We start from the raw sequence: 15324 nt of genomic DNA, 5'->3' as shown, positions 1-15324 counted from the left end.
AAAGGGTTGGATAGCTGCACACCTTTGAAAGTAGAGATTATCCCCTAAATCTAGACAAGTTTAAAGTATAATGAAAACACTTTCTAGGCTATGCGCTTATCCTTAAGTTAAATTTACACACATTTATTATATTCTTGACTGTTTGCTACCGCCGACACGCGTTTCGGCCTCTAGTCGTGTTCGAGGCTATTCTATATACAGTCAATTAACAATATTGTTATGGAGAAATAGTAACATGATCATCAAAATAAAATAGAGAACAAATAAATCGTCCATTGATATTACCATTTCAAATCTGAGTTGTGTTAGTTAATAGATGAGGAGACATTGAGAGAAGGAAGAAATTCAAAACAATAAAACAAGAGAAAAAAAAGGTATAAGCCTCCATTAGTTATACTTGCAACCACAATTATAGTTAAGTATAATCTTTTTTCTTCATAAGATTGCAATTGATATATATAGCTATATAAGCTAATTGGATTCATTAGCATGTGTCCATTAGCATGATGTGTCCTTAATCATTATTTTGTTTGGGTGAGCGAATTCGCCTTAAAACTATACCACTTGAACTAAAATCCTGTGAAATTAATTTTGTAATGCTTAGAGTCATCAGCCAGACCCCATTTTCATGAGATACATTAATGATTACAGACACATGCTAATGAATCCAATTAACCAATATAGCTGTAAAAATATAACTGCTGCCACCAGCATGTCTTTAAGCACATATAAAAGTAACAAAATATCCCATGTGTAAAAAGCTAGGGCAATACAAAAGTATACTCATTGCACTGCACTATAAGCATTCAAGAGGAAAACAACATTTCCCAGGACTAAGTCTGAAGGACTAGTCGGTTTCCCCATAGTAAGGGAAGTGAACTTGAAGACTTAACTACACTTGGGAAAAAAAAAAAAAAATCAGGTCAGGGTCAAATGAAGGCAAAAATAATGGGGTTTCATGGAAAACTATGGAGGGAAAGTTGCAAAATAAAAATCTTTCTTAACATACAGATTTCCCTGGTTCTAGCAACCCATGCCACAATCATCTTTACAAAATGGTCCCCCTTTGCCACTAGCAATTTCCTGCTACCACCTCCAATGCATGCCTAGGGCCAGACTGGACCATCTGAAACCTCCAGTTACTATCTAGTTCCATTTAGCAGACCTTTGCACTGCCCGACTCGCTCTTGTCAGCCTTTTTTTGGATCTCCCAATCTGCTCCAACTATGCCTCCCAAATTGTAATTCGCCCTTCAACGAGGTGGGAATCAGGTTTAGTGCTTTCGGTATTGTCAGGCAGGACAGTGCATTGAAGTCTTTCTTCATATAATCCAGGAATGGGGACCACACATTGAACCAGTTATTTGTGGGGCTTCTCATATTTGAGGTTAGCTTCTCCAGTGCTAGGATTATCCAGGTCCTACCTAACCATTGTTATATTGTCAGAGAGTCTGGGCTCTTCCACAATCTCAACATGACCAATTTAGCAGCACGCCGTAATATTAACAACAGTTTAAAGCCTCTAACCTGGCAGTTCTCAACCATGCAAGTTTCGTAGTCCTATGATATAAATTCTAGGGTTGTCCTAGATCTGTACCCCCAGGATTTGATTAAGTCTGGACCTAATCTCCAACCAGAATCCCCGGATCTTTGGACATTCCCACAGAATGTGCAATAGGGTACCCTCTCGCCCACAGTTACTCCAGCAATTTGGGGTTGCATGCATGCGGGCTGGCCGGCGTCCCATACCACCTTGCCCTTATCTTTGGCTGGATTTCAGCAAATAGTGGGCTTGGGGGTTGTGTTGCAGAATCCCAGACCTCGTCGCAGTTGTCTATCTGAAATGCATCCCCCAGCTCCGTCCCAGCCATCACAATATGATGCGTTGGGATGTGGTGAGGTTAATGACTTTATAGAGTTTGGAGAGCCCCTAGCTGGAATATGCTCTCCAAGGCCGTCAGTTCACCGATTGCAGCCTCTGCGTTCGGGGTTGGGGCGGGCAGGGTTGCAGAGAACCCAATGGCTGGCTTGCATATAGCAGAACCCACCACTTTCCTCCTGCCCCCCTTTTTTCTTGCTCTCCTCAAACGTGCAAATCCTCCCTTCTACAAACATGTCCCCCATCTTCCTGCCCTCTGTGCAGATGAGGAGTGCAGATCAGGTACCCCTTGTCTTAAGTCCCCCAAGTGAAATCTGTTGTGTACTATAGGCGTGAATGGCGAGGGGAATGTCATGAATTCAGCGCTGTTAGTTAGTCCATCCCGAATCTCCAGTGAAACTTAGGTCTGGGGATTCACGTACAGGCTCTGCGCCCTCATGCTCTGCGGGAGCCATATCTGTGGCCACAAGTGACGCCCCACCACCACCTGCTCCATTTCCATCTATTTCTTCTCTGAATTCTCCTGGACAAAGTCAACCAAGGGGTGCAGTTTAGCAGCCCTATAGTAGTTCCAAAACTGAGGGAAGGACAGACACTCCCCCACCCCCACCCCCATGCCTTTGATTTTGATGCATTAAAGGGTGCTCCTGTTAACTCTAGGCATGCCCCCCACCCCCAAACACAAGAGGTGCAGCAGTACCTTCTCCAATGTCTTCCTAGGATTGGGTATGAAGACGGTCTGGAAAAGGTAAAGTAACCTGGGCAGGATATTCATTTTGATTACGGACATTCTACCGAACCATGAGATGTAGAGGTGGCCCCACCTACTCAAGTCCATCCTGATTCCCTGAAGCAGTAAGGGGTAGTTAAACCCAAATAGAGCCGATAGCCTGGGCAGGATCAGTACTCCCAGGTATTTTACCGATTTAGTGCCCCACCTATATGGGCATGGGTAGACATGCACAAACTCCTCTCTAAGGTGGGCGAGATATTGAGGCCGGGTTCACATTTTAACACAGTTCACTTAGTTGCAACACCTTGATGGATTCACTTGCCTTTTTTCCAGCCCATCGTCAGGCTTTCTCTCAAGACCCCAGTCAGGGTTTCTCTTAGCACTCACCCCCAACCGCGGTGTCTGGGTGCCTTAAATACCTGTCGCTGGCACAACAATCAGAGTGGGCAGCAGGGAGCGCACGATCAGGGCTCCATCTTGGCCGTGCCCCCCCTTCAATCGCCCCTTAACAGTTTCAAACCCCTATTTTATTACATTCCTCCACAACCCACTTGTTATCTCAGATTCACCCACAAAAAGAGTATAAGAATAGGTCAGAGGGGAAAAAGATTCCCATTCACCTAGGGAAAATAATCCCCAAGTCCAAGCAAAAGGTGCTGGGATGTACACAGGTCAGGAAGATCATAATTATGAACTTTTACTTAACACCAGATACCCCATCATCACTGCTTGCAAGAAAGTAATTCTCCATTGTATTAAGGCTAAATTAGAGTTCGGGTACGGCTGTATTTTTCGCTTTTTTCTCAGGATTATGGCAATCATGTCCCCGATAAAACAGGTACATTCACCACCCTTTCATCATCCACTGGGTGAAGACGGATTTCAAAATAGTTTTCAGTAGCACTCAGATTCCCCATCACATTCAGAGCTCCAAGACGGTAACGTTGAGGTAATTGAGATGTCACAGATGTAAAACAGTAGAAATGGCAATTTCTTGACATTCAAATGATACAAATGCATATCTGACAATGGACACCAAGTCACCACTCGCTGGTTGGATATGAAGCCACTAAATATACAGAAGAACATTGCACAATGACAAAATCCACAGGTGTAAAAGCCCTAAAGGAGAGAAAAAACATGAGTGGGAGCATGTGTTCAATTTGACTTGTGTATGGATCCAAACATTATAAGTGAATTCTTGCCTCACGCACAAGAATTCTCTATGAAAAAACTGCATAAAGGAGGTCACTGGTTGTATAGGCCTGCAGGAGTGTAATGCAGTCTGAGCAGAAAGAAATGTACAAGAAAGTGCATGCTGGAAAGTTACCAAAACTATCTTGTGAGTTTGTGTTGAAAGCAGACAATATCGTGCAACCATGCTAGGTGCCTCAGGACAAGTGACTCACTGCCAATTCCATTTAAGACTGGTTTGTGTTATTTAGATGGAATAAATCTCTGGCCCTTCTGTGGCCAACTCTCCTCACTGGCCCGACTCACTCTGCAGGGCACACGCTGGATGTTCTGATCCCTACAGACCTTTCCCTTTCTATTCCTCTCACCACTCCTCTTTCCTTGAGTGATCACTTTCTTTTTTAATCCCAGCTCACTCTCTCCACCCCTCAGGCCAAGCCAACTCCAGCACTGCCACCTACCTTCTCGGTTATCCAACCCATGAAGCTTGTGTCAGTTGAGCCTTTCGCCGCCAAACTCATCCGCCCCCCTCACTCCCTTGGCTGACTCACACCCTGACACAGCCCTTTGTTCTTGCCCCGGTCATGAGGATCCGCTTGAAGCCCAAAACCAAGTGCAACTCCTAGTACAACTCAGACCTAGTCACCCTTCAACACAAGTGCAGGGTGGCTGAGAGGAAATGGCACGCTTCCTGTACAACCTCTGACAAACTGGCCTGCCACCTGCTTCAAAGGCAATACCACCTCTCTGTCCGCACCAAGAAGAGAGCCCTCATCCAAGCCTGCGTCTCTGCGGCATCCAACAACTCGGCTGAACTCTTAATCTGCAAGGTGTTGGACAATGCTGTTGCAGTCTCTGCCTTTCCTGTCCCCTCTCAGGCCCTCTGCACGGCTCTGGCTTCTCATTTCATCTCTAAAACTCAGGACATCCTGTCCGCTCTCTCTCTTCCTCTGCTCCTCCTCCCTCTACTCCCCGCTCTTCCTCTGGCCCTTCTGTGGCCACTTCTCGTCCCTCCTTCTCTGCCTTTCCCCTGTTCTCCCCAGACAAGTCTGATCTATGAAAGTCTCGTCATACCAGGTTCTCCCCTTTTCCTCTAAAACCATGAAGGACCACACTGACACCCTGGCTCCTGCTGTGGCTGACTTCTGCAACCACTCCTTCGCCACTGGAGTCTTCCCCTACCCCCCCTTAAGCACTCCCTTGTGCAACCTCTTCTTAAGAAACCCTCAGCTGACCCCCTCCTGCCCGGCTAACTACCGTCCAATCTCCATCACGCCTTTCCTGGGCAAACTCCTGGAAAAGGTGGCTATCTCCCAGGTTAATCTACACACTGAATTGGTTGGCTGTCGCCATGACTATCAGTCTGGCTGCAGATTTCCCAGTAGCACGGAAACTTCTCTCCTAAACATCTGTGAAGACCTGCTCTCCAACGTTGATTCCAATACCCCCCCCCCTGTGTCCTCATATTACTTGATCTCTCTTCTGCCTTTGACACAGTCAACCATGCCATCCTGCCCAACCGTCTCTGTGATAACCCGGGTATCACCGATCAGGCCCAGGCTTGGCTGACCGCTTTTCTCTCCGATCGACCCTCCCAGGTCCAACTTGGGTCCTTCCTCTCCTCTATCTCTACCTATAGTGTTCCCCAGGATTCCACCCGCTCTGCCTGGCTGTTCAACCAATGCCGGTCAACTCTTGCCCACCGCATTGCCGGTCTGTGCCCCAACTTTCAGTGCTATGTGGAGGATTCAGCTGATTTTCAGGCGCCCTTCAGCCATCTCTTCTCCTTCTCTCATCTCAGACTGTCTGCTATCCAGGTGTGGTTTGCCACCAATGATCTCTGCCTTAATACCAGTAAGACAGATTCTCCTCATCGGCACACCCGCCCCCTCCTTTCCTGTCGCTCTGGCCAGCCTCTCTTGGCCCTCTTCCTGCTCCCACCTGTATGGTTAAAAACCTTAGGGTCATCTTCAACTCCACACTCTCCTTCTCTCTTCACATCTCAGAGAACTCTAAGAAGTCACACTACCAGCTGCACCTCCACAAATGTATTCTTCCTTTCCTCTCCTTCCCCCAGAAGATCACTGTCTCCAAAGCTCCTGGTTCTCTCCAGGCTGGACTACTGCAACAGCCTCTCTCTAAATCTGCCTGCTTCTACTCTCCGTCCCCTGCATCTCATCCAAAACAAGACTGAGACTTGTCCTTGGCCTCAGGCCCAGGGATCGTATCTCTCCAGGACTGAAACCCTCTGCATTAAGGCCTTCTGGGGCATGGGGCCTCAATACCTTCAACTCTGTCTTCCTAAATAGCTTCCTTCTCGAGCTCTTCACTCATCTGCCTCCAACTGCCTCATGGTCAGTCGTTTCCCCAAGCAACGGGTTAGTGGTAGATCTCCATCTTCGGCTGAGGCCTCCCTCTGGAACAGCCTCCCTTCCTCCCTGAAACTTGAGGAGAACCATCTCCGGTTCCGGAAGCACCTCAAGACCTTCCTCTTTGCTTCTGCTTTCTCCCCTCCTCTCCCCTGCTTAACTCCTGGCTGAAACTGCACTGGTCACCTGGCTACCCTCTGATCTCGGACCCAGGTCCTCTCCCCCACCAGTTGCACACCTGCACTGCCTTCCGGGGGCAACACCTGCACTTGGGGCTGTTTCTGCATCCCTACAGTCCCCTACCAGCTCTTGACACTTGATGTCTGCACAGACCCCTGCACTTGCCACAAGCTGGTTGCACTTTTTACCTATTATTCTTATTTATTCTATTTTTTTTACAGTTGATCCTATGTACTGTACTGCCCTTCCTCCCCACACATTTTCCCCTTTCCCCCCTCCCCTGCACTTGCGCAATCTCAATGTCACCTGGCCTAGTAAGATCGTGGTCTTTGTCTTCCCTCTGTTCCCCCTCCCTTGCCTCGTCGCGCCTTGAAAAACTTGTGTATAGGCGCATTATAAATGCCATATCATATCAAGAAACAATGTTATTACATATACTTAATCCTCAAACGTTGGCCGAGATGGAAAATAAATGGGTGGCCAAAGTATAGCCAACTGCAAATTGATTATATGCTCTCTTCATATTCAAGACCAAAAAGCTGTGATGTATGCACTACAAGTCCCAAAACACCCCCTCAAGTATATGTAAACTGCTCTGATGCGATTGGTCATTCACACTTTCCTAAAAAAGGTTTCAAGCAAACAAAACCGTTCAGACCTAACATTTGAGCACATAATTGAGCATAGACTATTCCCAGGTAATAACAGGAAAAGAAACATGTGCTTAAATAATGAAGAAGCCAGAGCACAAAAAAGGGGCTTCCACCAAAAATAACAGCCTTCACTCGCTATAACCACTACGGCAATGCGCCATGTTAAGAGAACAAAAGGCGGGATTCCAAGATGGCCGCCGACACTAGATAGACGTGTTGACGGCGCTCCGGAGCCCATTAGCAGATTTTAACGGCCCCACCACCCAATGTGCAATTCACTGAGCCAGCAAGGAGCCCATGGTGTATATTTGGGCGGAGTGATAGTTTGAGCTGGAGTACGCGCGCCTGGGTGAACTGTAGCACCTCCTCCCCCCGAACAGAGCACACCAGAGGAGGGAGACCGCGTGGGTCGAAGAAGTGGCAGCCCGTCAGTGACGCCGCGCTTCCCAGCAGAGCTAGCCAGGGGATCAGCGACTCGCAGAGGGGGTAGCTCCCCCCCATTCAGCAAGCAAGGAAGAGCGGCAATCTAGAAGGAGGTTCCGCTGTTCCGTGGAGGACAGCAGACAGGAGTGCATTGGTGGCCGCGGAAGCAGAAGACCAGAAGACACCCCAGGCTCCCGAGCTTCTCGGTGCAGCAGGCGGCCAGAGCAAGCTGCGGCAACCAGGAGGCCACGAGGTGAATCTGCCAGAGGTCTGCGGTAGGGGGAGAGCGGGATGTGGGAGCCCGCTCGTACGGGCGGAGCGGTGGGTCCCCCCTACCCCCTCGGGAGCTGTCAGGGGGCGTGGAGCAGCATCGAGGCAGAACATGGTCCCCTGGAACAGGGACAAGGCCCCCCCCCATGTCTTCAGCCGGATCACCCTGAGTGAGGAAGGGGCACCAGGGGACTGCCCCCCCAAGGGAATCAGTGAGGTCCATTGGGGCAGCGGCGCACCATCAGGAGCCATGGAGGGCAAGCCTGAAGATGCAGGGTTGGCGCGAGAGGAGGGGTTGCAGAACGACCTCGGAAGAGGTGGGACACAGTAAAGGGGTATAAGTGGCAGTGTCTGGCATCCCCCACGCGCGCTACTTATAAGTGGGGTGCCCATGGCGGACCCCTGTTCCACCAAAAAGGAAGACCTCGGAAGGGGGAGACCACAGCCAGGGAGGATTGGTGGAGTGGAGGGCCTGGCGACTTGGGACCATTGCGGATCTAGCGGGCCTGGGGCCTTTGCAGGAAGAGGGGATCAATAGTTCAATATCTCCCACCCGAGAATCTCTTCAAATAATAAAGGTAAACAGACCAAGGGTGGTCTGCCGCAAGCGGAGACTCCGGGAACCCTTCCGACGCTATGGCAACACAGAGAGGAGAGCGACGAGCAGGCTAACGCCCGGGAAAGAGGTCGAAGTCCGGGCTGAGCTGAAACAGGAGGTGGGCCAGTTAGAAGAGAGGACAGACGTTCTCGAGAAGGGTCTGCAGGAAGTGGGCAAGGAGGTGACAGAGAACAGTGAAGCGATTGAACGACTGGACATAGCTACAAGGAATTTGGAATTGAGGATGGAGGACATGGAAAACAGGTCCAGAAGAGTCAACATAAGGCTAAAATGGCTGCCGGAAGAGGTTGAGGACAGGGACTTGAAAGGCACGCTGCAAAACATCTTTGCGGGGCTCTTCGAGAACTCTCCCCCGGAATCCGTCGAATTGGATAGAGTCCACAGTGTGGCCCGGATCAACAAAGGAGCAAATGCCAAACTAAGGGACGTACTAGCCGCCTTCGCCAGATACGCACAGAAGGAAGCAGTTTTGAGAGCAGACAGGCAGAGGGAACCTCTAATTCATGACGGCCATAAAATAGAATTGTATCAAGATCTGGCTAGCAGCACCTTGGTGAAGAGACGGCAGATGGCCTCTATTCTGACACTACTCAGGGCCAAGAACCTCAAGTATAAATGGACATTCCCCTTCGGGCTTCTCTGACTGGCAGGGAGTACAAAGGAGGATAGCCTCTCCACAAGAGGGGGTGAACCTGTTGCATTTGGACCTGGACCAGGATGAGCCGGCGGGGAGGTTGGAGAGTTCACCAGGGGCGGATCACCCCCAGAGGCCCAGAGCTTTTGAATGGTCCACAGTAGGAGAGAAAACGAGGAGGAGGCCCGCCCCGAGAGGCTCCCCGAGGAGGGGTGAAGGCAGAGAAATATCTGATGGAGTTGGGCTGACAGCCAAAGTCACAAAACCCTGAAGACAAAGTACTGATTTGAAAGGGTGGTGGGCCCTGAAGCGTTCAGAAGAGCATCGGGCAACAAAGAGCAAACATCATGGGATTGGTAAGGGAAGAAGAGACCCTAGAGGGGACGGGGGAGGGGAAACCATAGTTGGGGAGAGGGGGGGGGAAGAGGCAGTTGCGGGAAAGGGGGGGGCAAGGGCGGTATCTTTCAGGGAATGAGAAGGGCGGCATCATGGACCAACAGGGGTATGGTCGAGAGATTTTGGTTGACCATTGGGGGAAGCGGGCTAAAAGGCCGGAAGGGCTAAGGGTAGCAGCTATATGCGAGGGGGTTTACTATACGCTTGTGAGTAGTCAATACAATTCAAGTGGATTACCCATAATGTGAGGGGGCTTAATTCTCCCCTCAATAGGAAAAAAAACTGGAGATGTTTACGAGGAAGGAGGGGCCAGATATATTAGGCTTGGAGGAAACACATTTACTGTCCAAGGACCAAAAGAGTTTAGGGGCTTTCACCAAATTCTGCACGCCTCAGCGAGCACGAAAACGGCAGGAGTGGCCTTGGCCTTTAAAAACTCAGTGCACTTCAGGAAAGAATGTGAAGTCCGAGACAAGGGGAGGCAGATACCTTATAGTGTGCGGCATGTGTCTGGGTACCGTATACACAACAGCGGTTATATATGCCCCAAATAAGGGACAGGAAGCATTTTTGAGACATTTTCTGGACATTTTAGGGGAAATGGCAAGGGGCCCTGTGGTTTTATTGGGAGATTTCAACGTGGCATGGGATGGGGCTCGGGACAGATCTGGGAAGAGGTTGCTGGGTCCGGTGAGAGCGATCTCGGCGGGTCTCCGGGAAAGAATGCTGGGGTTAGGCTTGAAGGACGTATGGCGCGAACTAAGGGGGGGGGAAAGAGGAGGGATATACATTACACAGGACTCAATCTAGGATTGATTATATATGGGTATCAGCAACCCTCCTTTGATGGGTAAAGGACATTAAGGTGGGCCCCCTCGGCTTTGCGGATCACAAAATGATTTCCATGCACCTGGAGCTAGGGGAGAGACGAAGGGAGATGTGGAGCTGGAAGTACCCTGCAGCTCTCATGAGGGACCCGGTGATCACGGAAGAAGTGGAAGGAAAAATTGACAAATTCATAAAGGAAAATAAGAGGGGGGGATACGTCAGAGAATATAAGATGGGATGCATTGAAAGCCAACCGAGCTAGGCAAATGGGTGAGCTGGAGAGGCAGAGGGGGAGTTAGAAACAGCTAGACGAAAAGCTGAGGCAACACGAGCCACCCTGAGAGAATATAGGAGAGCTGAGGGGCAGCTCTGTATCCTCTGAACTAAGAAAGCGGAAGGGGCCCTGTTGGCAGTGCAGCAGAAATTTTACGCAAAGGTAAACAAAGCAGATAGTCTCCTTGCTCGACTTCTGAGGGGAGAAGCAGCGAAATATGTGATAGGTGCGCTTAGGTCAGAGGCGGGAGAGAAGGTAACGAGCAATGAGGATATTCAGGAGCAGTTAGTAGAATTTTATGAGAAGCTTTATACATCACAGTGCCCCACAGCACAATCCCAAGAGGAGTATCTCAAGAAAGTCAACCTACGCAAAATCAGTGGGGAATCCCAAGAAGCCTTAGGACAAGAGATTTCGGAGGAGGAGGTGAGACGGGTGATATCTAGTCTCCCTCCGGGTAAGGCCCCGGGCCCCAATGGTTTTACTGCAGCATTTTACAAAACAGTTGCAGCTTTTTTGATACCGCACCTAACCCACCTTTATAACTCTTTCAAACTCACTGGGTGTATAACCCCCTCTATGGAGTAGGCCAAAATGACCCTGATTCTAAAACCTCATAAAGACCCTTTGGAAAGGACGTCTTATAGGCCAATAGCTTTGATCAATATTGATGCGAAAATCTACACAAAGATCTTGGCTAACAGACTAGAGGGACTGCTCCCGGATTTAATCCACCAAGATCAGTCTGGGTTCATTGGGGGCAGGCAGACGGCGGACAATATAAGGTGGGTTACCCACCAGGGGGAGAAAACACAGAAGACGAACACTCCCGCGGTCCTACTCTCCTTGGATGCCGAGAAGGCTTTTGACCGCGTGGAGTGGTCGTATCTATTTCGCACCATGGAAGGGATGGGGCTGGGAGGTAACTTTCTAAAAATAGTGAGGGCTAATTATCAGAAGCCAAGAACTCGGATCATGGTGAACGGGTCTCTTTCACGCTACTTTAGTCTGAGTAGGGGCACTAAAGAGGGTTGTCCCCTCTAACCTTTGCTCTACGCTATTTACCTGGAGCCGCTCCTACAATCGATAGGGGATTGGGATAGGGTGCAGGGCATTCCATTTGGGGGAAAGCAACATAAAGTTACGGCATTTGCCGATGATATGTTACTCTCCGTCATTAACCCCGTAGAATCAATAGGTGCCGTAAAGGAAGTTTTGGAGGCTTTTGGCATGGCCTCAGGTCTTCGCATTAACATGGAAAAGTCAGAATTACTGAGCCTATCCCTGAGCAGAGAGGTCAGCATCAGGGTTAGAAATGAGACTCCATTTGTCTGGTCTCCAGGGGGAATTAGGTATTTGGCGGTTAGGATTATCCCTACGCTTAAGGCTTGGTACGCAGCAAACTATCCCCCCCTTTTGGGAGGGATCAAAAAGGATCTTCGGAAATGGCGGTCTCTGTGCATATCCTGGCTGGGTCGCATTGCCGCTATTAAAATTGTCACACTACCGCATTTGCTTTACTTTTTTCAAGCCATACCGCAGGCGGTCCCGGAAAAATACTTCAGGGAGCTTCAATCCTTGACGAAGGAGTTCATTTGGGAAGGAAACGGGCCAGAATTGTTAGATGCCTGTTAGAGGCTTCCGGGAGGGAGGGGGAACTAGCCCTTCCAAACTTTAGACAGTAATATGAGGCAACCCAGCTGAGGGTTATTAGAGAGTGGTTTGGGGTGGGGGGGACAGATATGGGTCGGCATGGATAGGGCGGTAACCAAATTTAACCTTTTGGAGGTATTATGGCTGAGGAACGAACACAGGCCCAAACACATGTATTAAAGCTCCATTACGAGTTTAATGGCAGACAATTCGGACCGACTTCCTTCCCGTCCCACTTCACACCGCTATTTAACAATGTTGATTTCACCCCCAGAACTGAGAAGGGATCTTTCAGGAAATGGGAAGAGGGGGGCTGCAAGAGAATCCGGGACATGTTCCATAAGGGTGAGATCCTCTCATTCAGAGAGTGCAAAGGAGCCTTTGGAATAGGGGAAGGGGAGAGGCTCTGGTATGCCAAGTTGCACCACTGGCTATTACACCCGTTAAATAAACGGGCGGCTACCAGGAAGGTCACCTCTTTCGAGAAATTTCTGTTAACTAATGACGGTGCTAAAGGTCTAATCTCTAACCTTTATGGGATCCTTGAGGAGTCTACCCCTCGCAAGCGCTGGCCCTTCAAGACAAAGTGGGAGCGGATAATGGGGAAAACTTTGGAGATGGAGGATTGGTCGAATCTATGGAGAAAAATCCCCAAGCTAGCTAGGGCCTCACAGATACAGGAAGCCTGGTACAAAATAATATATGGGTGGCATTACACACCAGCAACTCTGCACAGGATGTACCCAGAGGTGTTAGGGAAATGCTGGAGAGGGTACAGCTGAGCATATCTGGTGGAGGTGCCCGAAAATTGCTCCGTTCTGGGAGAAAGTGCAGCGGGCGCAAGACCAGGCATTTGGAGAAAGGGGGAGTAGAACTTCAGAACAGGCGCTATTGGCCATGCAAGAGGGCCGGGCAGCAGGAGAACCTCGCAGTAGAGAACAAGCAAGGGCGATTGCCGCTCGCGGCTATGACTTTAATCGCCCAGAGATGGAAGAGTGCCGATGTCCCTTCCTTTCAGGACTGGCTGCGGAAAGTGTGGGATAGGTTGGCCCTAGAGTGGGCGACCTATGCTATGAACGGGGAAATGTTGAAATTTGCCGGGGACTGGGGAGAGACGCTGGCCTTCTTGAGAAACGATTGTAGGGTGATCTGGTGCCCCCAACACCTCAGGCTGCTGGACGTGCAGTAAGGTTCACATACTGGCCTAAGGCAAGAGAGGCCCTGAAAAGAAGGGGGGAAAAACTGCCCAGGGTGGTAGGGTTTGGGGGATTGTTTTTTCTTCGGATTTTATATTCATGTTATAAATTCAATAAAGAGATGTTTAAAAAAAAAAGAGCAAAGGCAAATGAGAGATAAAGAGCTATTACAGAAAATACTATTGATCAATGCTTTTTTCAATTTTATTTATACTTTGTCTTCATACGTAATTATACTCTGAATTGGACCAGAAACAAATGCATTTAATTTGACAAAAGGCGTTAGCAATCATCACAGGATTTGTGATGGACACAAAATAGGGTGCAACAGATTACTGAAAAACTAGGCAATCTGACAAAAACAATTCACACATCAGCAATTACCTCCAGCATAATCCCAGACTCTATGATTGGTCAGCTGCATCGCGTATGTGTGCTGCGTTTCTTCAAAGTGCTTGTAAGCATGCCGACTCACGTATCGTCCACATCCAATATGGCCACAAATTAAACAAATCCAAAGGTTCTACCAAAGCAAACCGTGTAATGTGATGAGAAACAATGGCTTACTAAACAAGGATTTTGAATCAAGGTATACTTTAACACATATCTGAGTCTACAATACAATGCAAATTCAATAAGGAAGCTTGCAACAGGAAAGACGTCATAGTTTAATATGCACTTTGGCCTTTTTCGCTGTTGCACATGTTGTGTGTATAGAAAATGAAGCAAGCACAACAAGTGACAGTTGTGTTTGGAAGCTGGAGCTTAGATGTTTTTGTAACCGAAAAATATTAAGTAAAAAGGAAGGAAAAAGTGACAAAAGTCTATTATGCATCACCAAATGCAACCTACTTACTTCTTGAACTCCACACTCAAAACATTTATTCTCCTCTACAGGTTCAGGAGTTTGACAGTATCTGCAGACCGGGCATCTGTAATAAAAAAGGGAGTTTTTAAAATCGATAGAAATGTAATTACTCAAGGAAACTGAAAACAAAACAGAAGCAAGGTCATGGCATCTCAAACAAGTAATTTTGTTCAATTATTGCAAACTTCACTCTTACGTTGTATCCTCCCAGCGTTGCAAACATTGACTGTGAAAGCTGTGGTTGCAGAGTGTAGTAAGAATGCCATTGACAGATTCGTCCATTCGCTCCAAGCATACGGTGCACTTAGGAAGTTCAATCAGATCCATCACGGGTAAGCTGGCACCCTTCAAATTAGAAGGCAAGAAAATAATTTATAATGTACAACTGCAAACATTAAATCCAATATTCTACTCTGAAAACATTTGGTGTGTGCCTTTGTACAATGAAGGTGCAGTTCATGGACTGTTCTTTGGTTGCTAACTTCCAACATTATTCTTCCAATAAACTTTACAAGGCAACGATTTAATCAAGAAGTAGTAATTACATACAGTACAGAATTGTTGCATATGAAACTTAAGCTGAGAATAATGGTTTTAAGAGAGACCTCAAATGTGAGAAGGACGGGGTGAAATCACAACAGTCTCAAACTACGTTCCTTAAAATCTTACCAAGAAGCACACATAATAATTCTGGTTATAGAAATAAGTTGAACAATGATTGGTACATTTGTTTTGAAAAGCAATTTCTGAAAAAAACAAAAGAAAAACCTACATCTTCTGATTTGAACACTTCGGCTCTCTCCACATACACAAGTTGGCAAACGTCTTCCTCTATAGAGTTAAACTGGCGCCCATTGCATGCCATGTAGAAACTATCAGCATCAGTCTGGACAAACAAAAACACAATTTAAGTAAGCATGCCAAAGAATAAGAATGACATTGAACTTCATATTTAAAGGGGTGGGACATGCAAGACTGGATAGCAGATTAGGATTGAATTAAAACTGTATTTATATCGCACTCGTACACAAGTGTTTCAGAGTGCGGCAATGACTTTGAGACACATGTCAAAATTGGAGAAGAATTTCTCCATACTTAAAACAGAGGTAATTTTGCATTATTAGGTTAGCCTATGCTTTTCAGATTATTTTTTTAC

General features: G+C 47.9%; 1 protein-coding gene across 1 annotated transcript in view; it reads right to left on the bottom strand.

Moving 5' to 3' along the window:
- The window catches only part of BRAP (BRCA1 associated protein), a 525360-nt gene that overhangs the window by 370011 nt on the left and 140025 nt on the right, over positions 1 to 15324 (bottom strand). The window contains exons 5-8 of the mRNA XM_069619516.1: positions 14941 to 15054; positions 14365 to 14513; positions 14157 to 14232; positions 13685 to 13823 (exon numbers count right to left, since the gene is read on the bottom strand). Coding sequence (XP_069475617.1) covers positions 13685 to 13823; positions 14157 to 14232; positions 14365 to 14513; positions 14941 to 15054 — 478 coding nt within the window. The remainder of the gene's footprint in view (positions 1 to 13684; positions 13824 to 14156; positions 14233 to 14364; positions 14514 to 14940; positions 15055 to 15324) is intronic.

The sequence above is a fragment of the Ambystoma mexicanum genome, chromosome 10, assembly GCF_040938575.1.
Source record: "Ambystoma mexicanum isolate Mex_15411 chromosome 10, UKY_AmexF1_1, whole genome shotgun sequence".
NCBI classification, from domain to species: Eukaryota; Metazoa; Chordata; class Amphibia; order Caudata; family Ambystomatidae; genus Ambystoma; species Ambystoma mexicanum.
The sequence above is the reverse complement of the archived record's forward strand: the minus strand, read 5'-3'. Positions and strand labels throughout refer to the sequence as shown.